Source organism: Mytilus trossulus, chromosome 3, assembly GCF_036588685.1.
Source record: "Mytilus trossulus isolate FHL-02 chromosome 3, PNRI_Mtr1.1.1.hap1, whole genome shotgun sequence".
In the NCBI taxonomy this organism is placed as follows: domain Eukaryota; kingdom Metazoa; phylum Mollusca; class Bivalvia; order Mytilida; family Mytilidae; genus Mytilus; species Mytilus trossulus.
The window spans coordinates 64,198,841-64,213,139 of NC_086375.1; the positions used below are offsets into that span (position 1 = coordinate 64,198,841).

General features: G+C 32.5%; 1 protein-coding gene across 1 annotated transcript; it reads left to right on the forward strand.

Annotated features, from left to right (window-relative positions):
- Positions 1 to 9,681: 9,681 nt before the first annotated feature.
- On the forward strand, positions 9,682 to 13,306 carry LOC134710946 (piggyBac transposable element-derived protein 4-like). The gene is made up of 5 exons (XM_063571365.1): positions 9,682 to 10,097; positions 10,558 to 10,756; positions 11,253 to 11,536; positions 11,961 to 12,142; positions 12,960 to 13,306. Exons 1-5 carry the CDS (start codon positions 9,682 to 9,684, stop codon positions 13,304 to 13,306), a joined length of 1,428 nt encoding a protein of 475 aa, XP_063427435.1.
- The last annotated feature ends 993 nt before the right edge of the window (positions 13,307 to 14,299 follow it).

Genomic DNA, 14,299 nt, shown 5'->3' on the forward strand with positions numbered 1-14,299 from the left:
CTCAATTCCTTGAAGTGATCTGAATATCTAAAAGTATTTTTAAGACAAAAATCAATACATTTTTATAAATATTCTATTACTATAATTGATTAATCTAATATGACTTGCTTCTTTTCCTTTGTGAATAAACACACGCTCTAAATGCCATAAAATTTGTTTGCACATGTATAGATTGACTACTGCAGAATTATGCATTTCATTGCAAAGTAAATTTAGATTCTTACACTGCAGCAAGTGCATTACGATATTTCTCAACTCGAAAGTAACCAACAGTTAACGTGTAATAAGTTTTATTATCATATACTTAGACTAAATAACATATGATTTTTAACGTATGATAATAGCATTAAATCAACGTATATCCCATATTTTTTCGAATTGGTGCTTAGCGGGCTGATATGAAAAGTTTATCACATGATTCGATTGTTATCACATGCCTTTCCATAACGTTATCACATGGCATTCCGGTGATACTCGGCAAATTTCGGAAAATACACCTCAATGCTACGTTTTCAGTGAAAAACATTACAAATTCTAATGCAACAGAAGAATATGAAGAAAATGGCAACAATAAAACTGAATCAAAGTCTGACCAAGAGGGTAATATTTCAACACTTTTTAGCTGACCTGGCCCAGAGGGCAAACTGAGCTTTCTAATCACTTGGCGTCTGTCGTCGTTAACTTTTACAAAAATCTTCTCCTCTGAAACTACTGGGCCAAATTTAACCAAACTTGGTCACAATCATCATTGGGTATCTAGTTTAAAAAATGTGTTCGGTGGTTATTATCTTGAATATTATTATAGATAGAGATAAACTGTAAACAGCAAAAATGTTCAGCAAAGTAAGATCTACAAATAAATCAACATGACTAAAATTGTCAGTCGACCCCTTTAGGAGTAATTGCCCTTTAGAGTTATTTTTTATACGACCGCAAAAATTTATTTTATGGTCGTATGTTGGTATCACGTTGACGTCATCGTCGTTGTCGTTGTCCAAATACTTTTGGTTTTCGCACTATAACTTTAGTTTAAGGAAATAGAAATCTATGAAATTTAAACACAAGGTTTATGACCATAAAAGGTAGGTTGGGATAGATTTTGTAAGTTTTGGTTTTAACAGTTAAGGAATTAGGGGCCAAAAAGGGTCCAAATAAGCATTTTTCCGGGTTTTCGCACTATAACTTTAGTTTCAGTAAATAGAAATCTATGAAATTTTGACAAGGTTTATGACCACAAAAGGCAGGTTTTTTTTTTGAGTTTTGGTTCTTACTATTAACTAGGTTTGATTTTAACAAAAAATAAATTCTTGGGCTTCTTTGATGTACTGAATCTAAACATGTATTTAGATTTTTATACGACCGCAAAATTTGAAAAAAAATTCGTCGTATATTGCTATCACGTCGTCGTCGTCGTCGTCGTCGTCGTCCGAATACTTTTAGTTTTCGCAATCTAACTTTAGTAAAAGAAAATAGAAATCTATGAAATTTTAACACAAGGTTTATGACCACAAAAGGAAGGTTGGGATTGATTTTGGGAGTTTTTGGTCCCAACATTTTAGGTATTAGGGGCCAAAAAGGGCCCAAATAAGCATTTTCTTGGTTTTCGCACTATAACTTTAGTTTAGGTTAATAGAAATCTATGAAATGTTGACACAAGGTTTATGACCACAAAAGGAAGGTTGGTATTGCTTTTGGGAGTTTAGGTCCCAACAGTTTAGGAATTAGAGGCCAAAAAGGGACCCAAATAAGCATTTTTCTTGGTTTTCGCACCATAACTTTAGTATTTATAAATAGAAATCTATGAAAGGAAGGTTGGTATTGATTCTAGGAGTGTTGTTCCCAACAGTTTAGGAATAAAAGGGCCAAAATTAAACTTTGTTTGATTTCATCAAAAATTGAATAATTGGGGTTCTTTGATATGCCGAATCTAACTGTGTATGTAGATTCTTAATTTTTGGTCCCGTTTTCAAATTGGTCTACATTAAGGTCCAAAGGGTCCAAAATTAAACTTAGTTTGATTTTAACAAAAAATGAATCCTTGGGGTTCTTTGATATGCTGAATCTATAAATGTACTTAGATATTTTATTATTGGCCCAGTTTTCAAGTTGGCCCAAATCGGGGTCCAAAATTAAACTTGTTTGATTTCATAAAAAAATGAATAATTGGGGTTCTTTGATATGCCAAATCTAACTGTGTATGTAGATTCTTAATATTTGGTCCCGTTTTAAAAATTGGTCTACATTAAAGTCCAAAGGGTCCAAAATTAAACTTAAGTTTGATTTAAACAAAAATAGAATTCTTGGGCCTCTTTGATATGCTGAATCTAAACATGTACTTAGATTTTTGATAATGGGCCCAGTTTTCAAGTGGGTCCAAATCAGGATCCAAAATTATTATATTAAGTATTGTGCAATAGCAAGAAATTTTCAATTGCACAGTTATAAATTCAGCAATAGCAAGAAATCTTCAATTGCACAGTATTGTGCAATAGCAAGAAATCTTCAATTGCACAGTATTGTGCAATAGCAAATATTTGCAATTGCACAGTATTTCACAATAGCAAGAAATATCTAATTGCACAATATTGTGCAATAGCAATAGGAAGAAATTCCAATTGGATTTCAATCTGAGTTATCTTTCTTTGTCCAGAATAGTAGTTGAATCAACTTAAATCATTGTTTTATACAATATACAATGAATATTCACTTTTACTACCAACTGATAGATTAAAACAATCTTTACCATTCAGTCGTTGACAGTGATAACAAGCACTTTTTTTCAATTTAATATTTTATGATGTATTTAAATGAGTAGTTATGTTGCAAACTTCATTAGAAATTTTAATTGAGATCAGTTTTGAACTAAGGGAAAGGGGGATGTGAAAACAAAATTTGGGGGTGTCAATTTTTTTTCATTTCAGATATCATAAATAAAAAAATTTCTTCAAACATTTTTTTGAGAGGATTAATATTCAACAGCATAGTGAATTGCTCAAAGGCCAAAAAAAATTTTAAGTTCATTAGACCACATACATTCTGTGTCAGAAACCTATGCTGTGTCAACTATTTAATCACAATCCAAATTTAGAGCTGAATCCAGCTTGAATGTTGTGTCCATACTTGCCCCAACCGTTCAGGGTTCAACCTCTGCGGTCGTATAAAGCTGCGCCCTGCGGAGCATCTGGTTGATTATGGGCCCAGTTTTCAAGTTGGTTGGTCTAAATCAGGATTCAAAATTATAATATTAAGTATTGTGCAATAGCAAGAAATTTTCAATTGCACAGTATTCAGCATTAGCAAAAAATCTTCAATTGTACAGTATTGTGCAATAGCAAGAAATTTTCAATTGCACAGTATTGTTCAATAGCAACAAATCTTCAATTGCACAGTATTGTGCAATAGCAAGTATTTTCAATTGCACAGTATTGCGCAAGACATATCTAATTGTACAATATTGTGCAATAGCAAGAAATTTTCAATTGGAGTTATCTTTCTTTGTCCAGAATAGTAGTTGAATCAACTTAAAGCATCATTTTATACAATATACAATGTATTTTCACTTTTACTACCAACTGATAAATTAAAACAATATTTACCATTCAGTGATAACAAGCACTTTTTTTTACATTTAAATATTTTATGATGTATTTAAATGAGCAGTTATTGTTGCAAACTCCATTAGAAATTTGAATTGAGATCAGTTTTGGAATAAGGGGAAGGGGGATGTGAAAAAAAAAATTGGGGGGGGGGGGTCAATTTTTCTCATTTCAGATTTCATAAATAAAAAGAATGTGTCCATAGTACACAGATGCCCCACTTTACTCTCATTTTCTGTGTTTAGTGGACCGTGAAATTGGAGTAAATTCTCTAATTTGGCATAAAAATAGAATAATCTTATCAAAAGGAACATGTATACTAACTTTCAAGTTGATTGGACTTCTACTTTATCAAAAACTATCTTGACCAAAACCTTTAACTTGAAATTTGCACTATCATTTTCTATGCTCAGCGAACCGTAAAATTGGGGTCAAAACTCTAATTTGGCATTTAAATTAGGAAGATCATATCATAGGGCACATGTATACTAAGTTTCAAGTTGATTGGACTTCAACTTCATCAAAAACTAAAAATGCGAAGCGTGACCCGGCCAACCAACAAAAATAGAATTATTGGGCCTCTTTGATATGCTGAATCTAAACATGTACTTAGATTTTTGATAATGGGCCCAGTTTTCAAGTGGGTCCAAATCAGGATCCAAAATTATTATATTAAGTATTGTGCAATAGCAAGAAATTTTCAATTGCACAGTTATAAATTCAGCAATAGCAAGAAATCTTCAATTGCACAGTATTGTGCAATAGCAAGAAATCTTCAATTGCACAGTATTGTGCAATAGCAAATATTTGCAATTGCACAGTATTTCACAATAGCAAGAAATATCTAATTGCACAATATTGTGCAATAGCAATAGCAAGAAATTCCAATTGGATTTCAATTGGAGTTATCTTTCTTTGTCCAGAATAGTAGTTGAATCAACTTAAATCATTGTTTTATACAATATACAATGTATATTCACTTTTACTACCAACTGATAGATTAAAACAATCTTTACCATTCAGTCGTTGACAGTGATAACAAGCACTTTTTTTTCAATTTAATATTTTATGATGTATTTAAATGAGTAGTTATGTTGCAAACTTCATTAGAAATTTTAATTGAGATCAGTTTTGAACTAAGGGAAAGGGGGATGTGAACAAAAAATTTGGGGGTGTCAATTTTTTTTCATTTCAGATTTCATAAATAAAAAGAAAATTTCTTCAAACATTTTTTTGAGAGGATTAATATTCAACAGCAAAGTGAATTGCTCAAAGGCAAAAAAAATTTTTAAGTTCATTAGACCACATACATTCTGTGTCAGAAACCTATGCTGTGTCAACTATTTAATCACAATCCAAATTTAGAGCTGAATCCAGCTTGAATGTTGTGTCCATACTTGCCCCAACCGTTCAGGGTTCAACCTCTGCGGTCGTATAAAGCTGCGCCCTGCGGAGCATCTGGTTGATTATGGGCCCAGTTTTCAAGTTGGTTGGTCTAAATCAGGATTCAAAATTATAATATTAAGTATTGTGCAATAGCAAGAAATTTTCAATTGCACAGTATTCAGCAATAGCAAGAAATCTTCAATTGTACAGTATTGTGCAATAGCAAGAAATTTTCAATTGCACAGTATTGTTCAATAGCAACAAATCTTCAATTGCACAGTATTGTGCAATAGCAAGTATTTTCAATTGCACAGTATTGCGCAAGACATATCTAATTGTACAATATTGTGCAATAGCAAGAAATTTTCAATTGGAGTTATCTTTCTTTGTCCAGAATAGTAGTTGAATCAACTTAAAGCATTATTTTATACAATATACAATGTATTTTCACTTTTACTACCAACTGATAAATTAAAACAATATTTACCATTCAGTGATAACAAGCACTTTTTTTTACATTTAAATATTTTATGATGTATTTAAATGAGCAGTTATTGTTGCAAACTCCATTAGAAATTTGAATTGAGATCAGTTTTGGAATAAGGGGAAGGGGGATGTGAAAAAAAATTTGGGGGGGGGGGTCAATTTTTCTCATTTCAGATTTCATAAATAAAAAGAATGTGTCCATAGTACACAGATGCCCCACTCGCACTCTCATTTTCTGTGTTTAGTGGACCGTGAAATTGGAGTAAATTCTCTAATTTGGCATAAAAATAGAATAATGTTATCAAAAGGAACATGTATACTAACTTTCAAGTTGATTGGACTTCTACTTTATCAAAAACTATCTTGACCAAAACCTTTAACTTGAAATTTGCACTATCATTTTCTATGTTCAGCGAACCGTAAAATTGGGGTCAAAACTCTAATTTGGCATTTAAATTAGGAAGATCATATCATAGGGCACATGTATACTAAGTTTCAAGTTGATTGGACTTCAACTTCATCAAAAACTAAAAAATGCGAAGCGTGACCCGGCCAACCAACCAAAATGGCCACCATAGCTAAAAATAGAACATAAGGGGTAAAAGGTAGATTTTGACTTATAACTCTGAAACCGAAGCATTTAGAACAAATCTGACAAGGGGTTTAATTGTAAATGAAGTCAAAATCTAGCTACCCTGAAATTTTCAGACAAATTGGACAATCCGTTGTTGGGTTGTTGTCCCTGAATTAGTATTTTTTAAGGAAATTTTGCCGTTTTTGGTTATTATCCAGAATATTATTGTAGATAGAGATAAACTGTTTACAGCAATAATTTTCATCAAAGTAAGATATACAAATAAGTCAACATTACCAAAATGGTCAGTTGACCCCTTAAGGAGTTACAGCCCTATACAGTCAATTTTTAACAATTTTCATAAATTTTAATTTTTTGTTGAACAAAATATCATCCTCTGTAACTAATGGACCAAGTTCATTTAAGAGTAAGTAGCAAGAATGTTAAGTAAAGTTAAATCTACAAACACATCATCATCATCACCAAAACACAATTTTGTCATGAATTTATCTGTGTCTTTTGTTGAATATGCGCATAGACCAAGGTGAGCGACACAGGCTCTGAAGAGCCCCTAGTTATTTCAAATAAATTGTGGTCTCCAATTACGTACAGATTCCTTTCAGTTTATGCAGTGGCTATTTGACCAGCACCGGGAAAATAGAAAATTTGCTATTTGACCGGCAAAACAGCACAGGAGTAGGTCCAGTAAGACCACTTTTTTGCCCCAAAATATAACAGTTTTACAAAGATGTTAAAATGTAAACTTTAATAAATTTATTGGACAGTAGAATGCTTCTGCTACATTAATATGGGCTGTTTTTGACATGACAATGCACATATATCGGGTACTAGCACCATAACGTCATGCTAAATTACTGAAATTTTCACAATTCTCGCATTTCAGTTAAATTTTAGACGGTTTTCGTGTAAAACGAAAGTGGCCGCATTCGTGTTCATCCTAAATATTGAAATGTAAAATGTATTTTATGATAATACATAACATATATAAAGGTTGAGGATGAACACGGATGCGGCCACTTTCATTTTTGACAAAAACCATCTGAAAAGTGACATTTTTCGGCATATTTGGTAGATTTTTCAGATTTGAGCTTGAATCGGATCGTTTTTAATGACTAAATCAGTTAAAATATTTCACACAATTGATTCAAATGAAATAGACACTTAAGTGTTTAAAAGGTGGTCAAAATCTTTCGTCAGATGAACCTGAAATTTGAGGCCAAAATCGGTGCTTACCGAACCTTCTCCTTTGCTATTTAGCCGGCTCTGATTAAATTATATCTAACTGGAATTAAAATTCAAGAATAATGATTAAATATCAAAATTTTCTATTTTTAAACTTTTGTTACTGTTGCTCATATAAACACTAAAACTTCTTATCTAAAAAAAAATATTTTAAAACTGTACACATCGAAAATTTGACAAAAATAAAAATATGGTGAATCTATTATAAATAGAAGCGAAGTAAGAAGAAAAATTAACTTAGAAATTAAATTACAAATATGATAATAGTCTCTTTGTAGCACAGGCGCTTGGGTCTATAATTCAGATTTTTTTGGATTTTTTTTGGGGATTAAATATATTTATAATACATATCTATCACTTCTGTGCATGTCTCAGCTAGTTTCGAGTGATTTAAACGACCCAGAGAAAATACCCAATTTTACTATCCATATTAAGAAACATAGTATGGATAGTAAAATTGGGTATTTTCTCTTGGTCGTTTAAATCATTCGAAACTAGCTGAAACATGCACAGAAGTGATATTTATGTATTATATATATAGGAAAATGAATATCTTAATCATAAAAAAAAATCTGTATCATAGACCCAAGCGCCTGTGCTTTGAAGGTGTCCCATTATGTTCAACCAAATTTTACTTTTTTCACAGCTTTCTAAATATTTTCTATTCCGAATAGAGTAACCACTAAAAATAACACCCAGTTTTCTGGAAATCTTACATAAGTATACTATGGAGTGCATTAATCCTGAATTTTGAATGCAAACTCATAAACAAGTAAATTTTAGTTCAAAATGGTCTTAATATATTTCTTTCACCAAAAGTTTCATTTCTGCCAATTTGTTGGTTCCCCTGCGCAAAATTCCATGGTTATAATGAGCTATGGTTGACCGAGCTTTGTTAAATGAGACACCATAGTTGACCATGGTCAAGCATGCATGGTTTGTGACAGTGCCATAAACCATCGTTGACCATGGTCAAGCATGGTTGACTATGGTCACGGTCTCATTTAACAAAGCTCGGTTAACCATGGTCAACCATAGGTCATATAACCATGGTTCCATGATTTGTGGCAGTGGTAATTTTAAAATCATGATTGACAATTCAAACCTAGCGAATAATGTCGTGTCCATTTTTGACCCATTACCTGTTCAGGGTTGGACCTCTGCGACTGCGGTCGTATCCATCTGCGCACAGCGAAGTAATTTATTACCTTTCAAATAAAAGAATGATTGATGTATTCTTGATTATTTTCACATTGGAATTATAAATTGACAAACTTTTTATCTTGTACACTTTTATCAGTTATACCTGGAATTCAAAACAATTAATTTATCATAAACATAATGTTTATGTGGAAATCGATTATTCTAATGCAATTAGTTTGTAACGATAATTTTCATTGGACGTTGACAAATATTTTTACGGGTTAGATTCCACGTTCTACCAGTCCGTAACTAAGAAAGCCACCATTTTGAATTCTGATATTTTTGGGGTATGCAATTTCTCAAAAAATAAACAAGATAGTCACAGTCTGAGCCTCAAAATCTTCTCTTTGTTTATATTGAAACCATTCTAAAGCGTACGAAATGTAAAAATACTTTTAGTATGCATGTTTGGCATCCAGAGTATACATAAATGTGACAATATGATAGGCTAAAAATTTATATTGATGATTATATATTCTTAAAATGTTTATTAAATTGAATAAAATAGATACAGGGGAATATCTATTAAGAAAATCATGACCTTGTAAAAGGTTGTTCAATTGACCGCTACTGCATATGAAATATGTACATGCAGATCATGAGGTGACATGTAACAATTAGTTGAACACTGGACATACGTGTATTGCATACCATGTGGAGACATGTAGCAATAACAATTAGTTGAAACACTGGACATGCGTGTATTCTTTGACCATTAACCCTTTCGGCGCCAAACCGACAAAAATGTCGTTTACCGCTAGCACGCCAAAACGACATTTTTGTCGTTTTTTATTCAAATTAAGTAACATAAAAAATATATATCAACAGCAGCAGTTTGATGCTCTAAACCTATATAGTTTTAAAGAAAAATAACGTAACATGTTTCAAGTAAAAAAAAACATCTTCTGATGACGTCATGGTCAACTATGACGTCATTTTTCTGGGCGTAAAGTTAATGATGGACGACGGCGATTCGGGATCCGAATATGAATCGGACATACATATTTCAGACTCTGAATCAGAGGGAGATGAAGAACTGGATGAAGGAATTCCCATGAATAGGGGACCGTGTTGACTTTTTCATTGCCGGAACCAAATTTTCATGAACAAACTGGACCGGTAAATTTTCTGCCAAATTCAACAATTTTGGATTACTATATGAAATTTATAGACATGCCGGGGAGAAGTGTTATCGACCTGTTAGTTGCCGAAACAAATCGATATGCGACCCAGTGCATTGATGAAAAAAGTCGACCCCCAAGAGTAGTGCCAGAGTTTGCACGATTGAAGAACTGGACTCCTGTGACACGCCAGGAAATTCTGGCATTTGTTGGACTAGTTTTTTCCATGGGTGTTGTTAAGAAACCTACATATGAGTCATATTGGGAGAACAATCCTAGATCATGGTCTATGGAAACACCAAATTTTGCCCAAGTAATGTCTAGAAATAGATTCCAGGCTATCTTGCAGTTTTTGCACTGTAACAACAACGAGACAGCAGTGCCACATGACCAACCAGGCTACGACCCACTCCACAAAATCAGTCCTGTTATAGACATTTTAAATCAGACATTTTCAGAAAATTACAGGTACATGTACGATAAATAAAGTGTCCGATAGTACTTTTTGGTTCAAGAGAATACAATACATCTTAAGTTATTAGGAGAGTGAAGATATTATATATGTTATTAAAGAATGAAAATTTTATTACATTGTAAATAGGAAAAAAGACATTGATTTCAAATTTACACATTTCTCACATTTTATTACATTTTGTAACCAGAAACACATAATACATTAGCCTTGACTTTGTGTATAAAACTTGTCCAAAGTTAATTACAATGTTGTCATTACTGCGACGAAACAAATGAAAGTGGGCAAGAAATAAAATCTAAAAAATATATATCTGTTTACATGTTTTTTTTAATTTAAATATATACACTCTACGCGTGCATCTGTAACAACGATTTTTTTTTTATTCAAAAACGTAAAGTTTGCTTTGAATATTAAAAAAAATCACCTACTGTTATTATTCTTATATTTTTACAGACTTAACCAGGATGTTTGTGTAGATGAAAGAGTTGTGGGATTTAAAGGCCGACATCAGTTAAAGCAATATTTGTCCAACAAAAAGGCACATAAATGGGGGATTAAATTGTGGGTTTTAGCGGAATCCTACACCGGCTACACCCACCAGATTAAAGTATACAAGGGTAGACGAAACGAAGCAAGAAGTGAAAATGGACAGGTAAGGTCAATTATTGCATGTTGTAACTTTTTTGAAATTTAAAGTTCCTTAACTATATATTTTTTTCAAGATTAAATTCAATAAATGGGCATAACGCGGCATATTGATAGCATATAGTTATGTTTTTAGAAATAATATACTTCCCTTGTCCATATTTTATATATTATCTTGAAAGAAATCTAACAGCCGGTCACAGTGAAACACTTTTCGGTAAACCAGCCTTCGTTTTGCCTAATGGAATCACTTGTTCGTGTTTATCCCCTGTTTATTTCAATATATATTTTCAGGATCTATTGAATAAAATTAGTGGCTTAAAACTTCAATATTCTCGTGGGATTTTCTCGCTGTATTAAAGACCCATTTGTGACCTTCGGTTGTTTTCTTTTGTTTGGTAGGGTCATTGTCTCTTTGACACACTCTCCATTTTCATTCTCATTTTTTCTTACACGCCAGGACTTCACAAATAAAAACATATAAACTCAAAGCATTTTTTCAGGGGTACCAAGTAGTGACAGAGTTGATGACACCTCATTTAAACAAAGATCATCATGTTACAGTTGATAGTTTCTTTACAAGTCCCAAATTGGTACATGATTTGAAAGATAAGGGTACATTCTGCACAGGAACTGTAATTAAAACCAGACGTGGCATGCCAAAAAGCTACCGCACTGCTAAACTTCAAAAAGGAGACATGACAGTGAAATATCAGGGACAACTCATGGCAGTTTTGTGGGCAGATCGCAGACTTGTTACCATTCTTACAACAACTGGCTCTGCAAGGTTAATTTAAACGTATATTAGATACATGTAATTTTTTTGAAAAAATACAAATATTGGATATGATCGCCTATGAGACAACTATCCACAAGAGAACAAATGAAGTACACAATGTTTCATCAAAGTAATGTTGAAATTATAATCATTATAATATTATTGTTTCTTTAATGATAATTTGATCAAATATACTATGATCGAAAATTAAAATCAATACGGTGACATATTTATTGCTGCACAAGTTAAAAATGTCGGTACAGACACCACAGAAACTTATTTCAATTGAAATAAATTAATTTCAGAACAGATGATTTTAAGCTAAAACAAATAAAATCTGTATATTGAGTTTACTTTTTTATAAATGCATTTTCGACCTTCTTGAAAATATTTTCATCTTCTTCAAGAAAACTAAATGTTTAGAAATTTGTAGCATGATTAACACAACAAACAGTAGAGGAAGAGATTTGGCCATTCCATCCGCTGTTAAACGTTATAACTTTACAATGGGTGGAGTAGATCTCGGGGATCAACTTCTCTTACAGTTCGAGCCAAATTTTAAAAGTGTGAAAATGTGGAGAAAACTACTTTTCCATCAATTAGTTACTGCTGCAGGTAAAAGATAATTTGCAAGTTTAGAATGTATAAATGTTTGTCGAAAGACATTGCCATATTTCTTTATAAAATAAGGAGAATGTTGATTGACAATGAAAAAACTATCAACAAAATTCATATGAAATGGATCGATTCAAATTTTTATATATCGAAATGGATTAAAAGATAATAGAAAACTACATATAAACTTGTATAGTTGTTACAGCAGATTTCAGTGAGTATGTAGCTAAAGGTAATCTCTTTGGTTACCTTGCTTGTTAGCTGAACCGTGAAGTCATTGTTAGTTAGCTAAACTTCCCTCCTTTAATAGTAGACTTGCCCAACAGAAACCCAATCTATCTCACTGTGGGACTAAGCTACTTTAAAAGGATGGTAGTATAACTTACCTAACAATAACTTCACGGTTTAGCTAACAAGCAAGCTATTACCATTAGCTACATACTGACTGAAATCTGCTGTAAAGAAATCACATAACCTGTATAGTTGTTCAAGAAATGAAATAACCCTAATATATATTTATCAGTCATTGGCCTTCTCTTTCATATATTTTTTCACCTGGATTTTTTTTTTCGAAATGCATTTATTTATTCGTGATTATTTCAAGAACAAAGGTTAGACACATTGTCATATGCTGAAATATTTTTTTGAAATGTTTTTTTCTATCATTTTTCTTTATATTTTTTGCGTATTTGACATGTATCTTAATCGTACAAGCCTAAATTCATTTTGTATTCAATTTTGTTTTCTTCTTTTGATTTACTCGTGGAAGACATTGGTACGTATATTAATATGTATTATTTTTATTCTTCGTTTTCAGTTAATGCCTTCATCTGTTACAAAAGAACTTTTGTTGTTGAAACAAAGCTAGACCATTTAAAGTTCCAACAGCAATTATGTCAGGATTTGATAGGAAATTATAGAGATGGAAGTAGAAACCAACAAATAAGAACAGTCAGGCTGGAGCATCGACAGTTGGGCAGAATAACTGAGAGGCATTTCCCAGAAAGAATACCAGATGGTAAACGGAAGAAATGTGTGGTGTGTGCTGGGACAGACAGATTCAAGAAATCCCGTATTCAGTGGTGGTGTAGAATTTGCAAAGTTGGACTCTGCGTCGACAGGTGTTTTAAAAGATATCACACCAGAATCAACTTTGAGGAATGAGAATACAACTTTTAAATGTTCATGCAATAAAATCTTTTTAATTCTTTCATAATTGTTTTTATAAAAAAAATTATAATACGATGATTGGCAACTTCATGATGAAATGTTTGATTTTAAAGGCTTCTCACCATAACAATAAAAAAACAGTAAAATTCTGCTCTTTGTAAATATAATATTTAATGTTCCATATGCGTGCCATGTCTCATGTGTGGTATAATTATTCCATTAACGTTAACAAAGTGCATGTGCGTGTACGTCGCATGTTGACGTTACGTTACGTATAGTTTATAGTAACGTCATTCACATATGTATGGCAACGTAACGTTGTAACAAAACAACCTTCATCTGATTGATTCCTATGGTATCTAGAATAAAGTTTGTGTTTTAATTCCCATTTTATAAAAAAATATGGCCGCCATGGCTAAAAATAGAACATAGGGGTAAAATGCAGTTTTTGGCTTATAACTCAAAAACAAAAGCATTTAAAGCAAATCTGACTAGGGGTAAAATTGTTTTTCAGATCAAGATCTATTTGCCCTCAAATTTTCAGATGAATCAGACAACCCGTTGTTGGGTTGCTGCCCCTAAATTGGTAGTATTAAGGAAATTTTACTGTTTTTAGCTCACCTGGCCTAAACGGCCATGTGAGCTTTTCTCATCACTTGGCGTCCGTCGTCGTCGTCGTCGTCGTCTGTCGTCGTTAACAATTTTTCAAACATCTTCTCCTCTGAAACTACTGAATGGATTTGAATGAAACTTAACATGATTGTTCCTTAGTATATCCTGCACAAAATGTGCGCTTCGATTTTTGATTCGTCAAAAAACATGGCCGCCGTTACTTAAAATAGAACATAGGGGTCAAATGCAGTTTTTGGCTTATATCTCAAAAACAAAAGCATTTAGAGCAAATCTGACAAGGAGAAAAAATGTTCATTAGGTCAATATCTATCAGCCCTTTTCAGATGAATCAAACATCCAATTGTGAAAAAATGA

What these genes read in the sequence shown, in the direction of transcription:
- LOC134710946 (XM_063571365.1), top strand. Translation starts at nt 9,682, where the DNA reads ATGCCGGGGAGAAGTGTTATCGACCTGTTAGTTGCCGAAACAAATCGA. An exon ending in CAAGAAGTGAAAATGGACAG is followed by an intron (nt 10,757 to 11,252) that starts GTAAGGTCAATT and finishes GCATTTTTTCAG; the next exon opens with GGGTACCAAGTAGTGACAGA. An exon ending in TCAATTAGTTACTGCTGCAG is followed by an intron (nt 12,143 to 12,959) that starts GTAAAAGATAAT and finishes CTTCGTTTTCAG; the next exon opens with TTAATGCCTTCATCTGTTAC.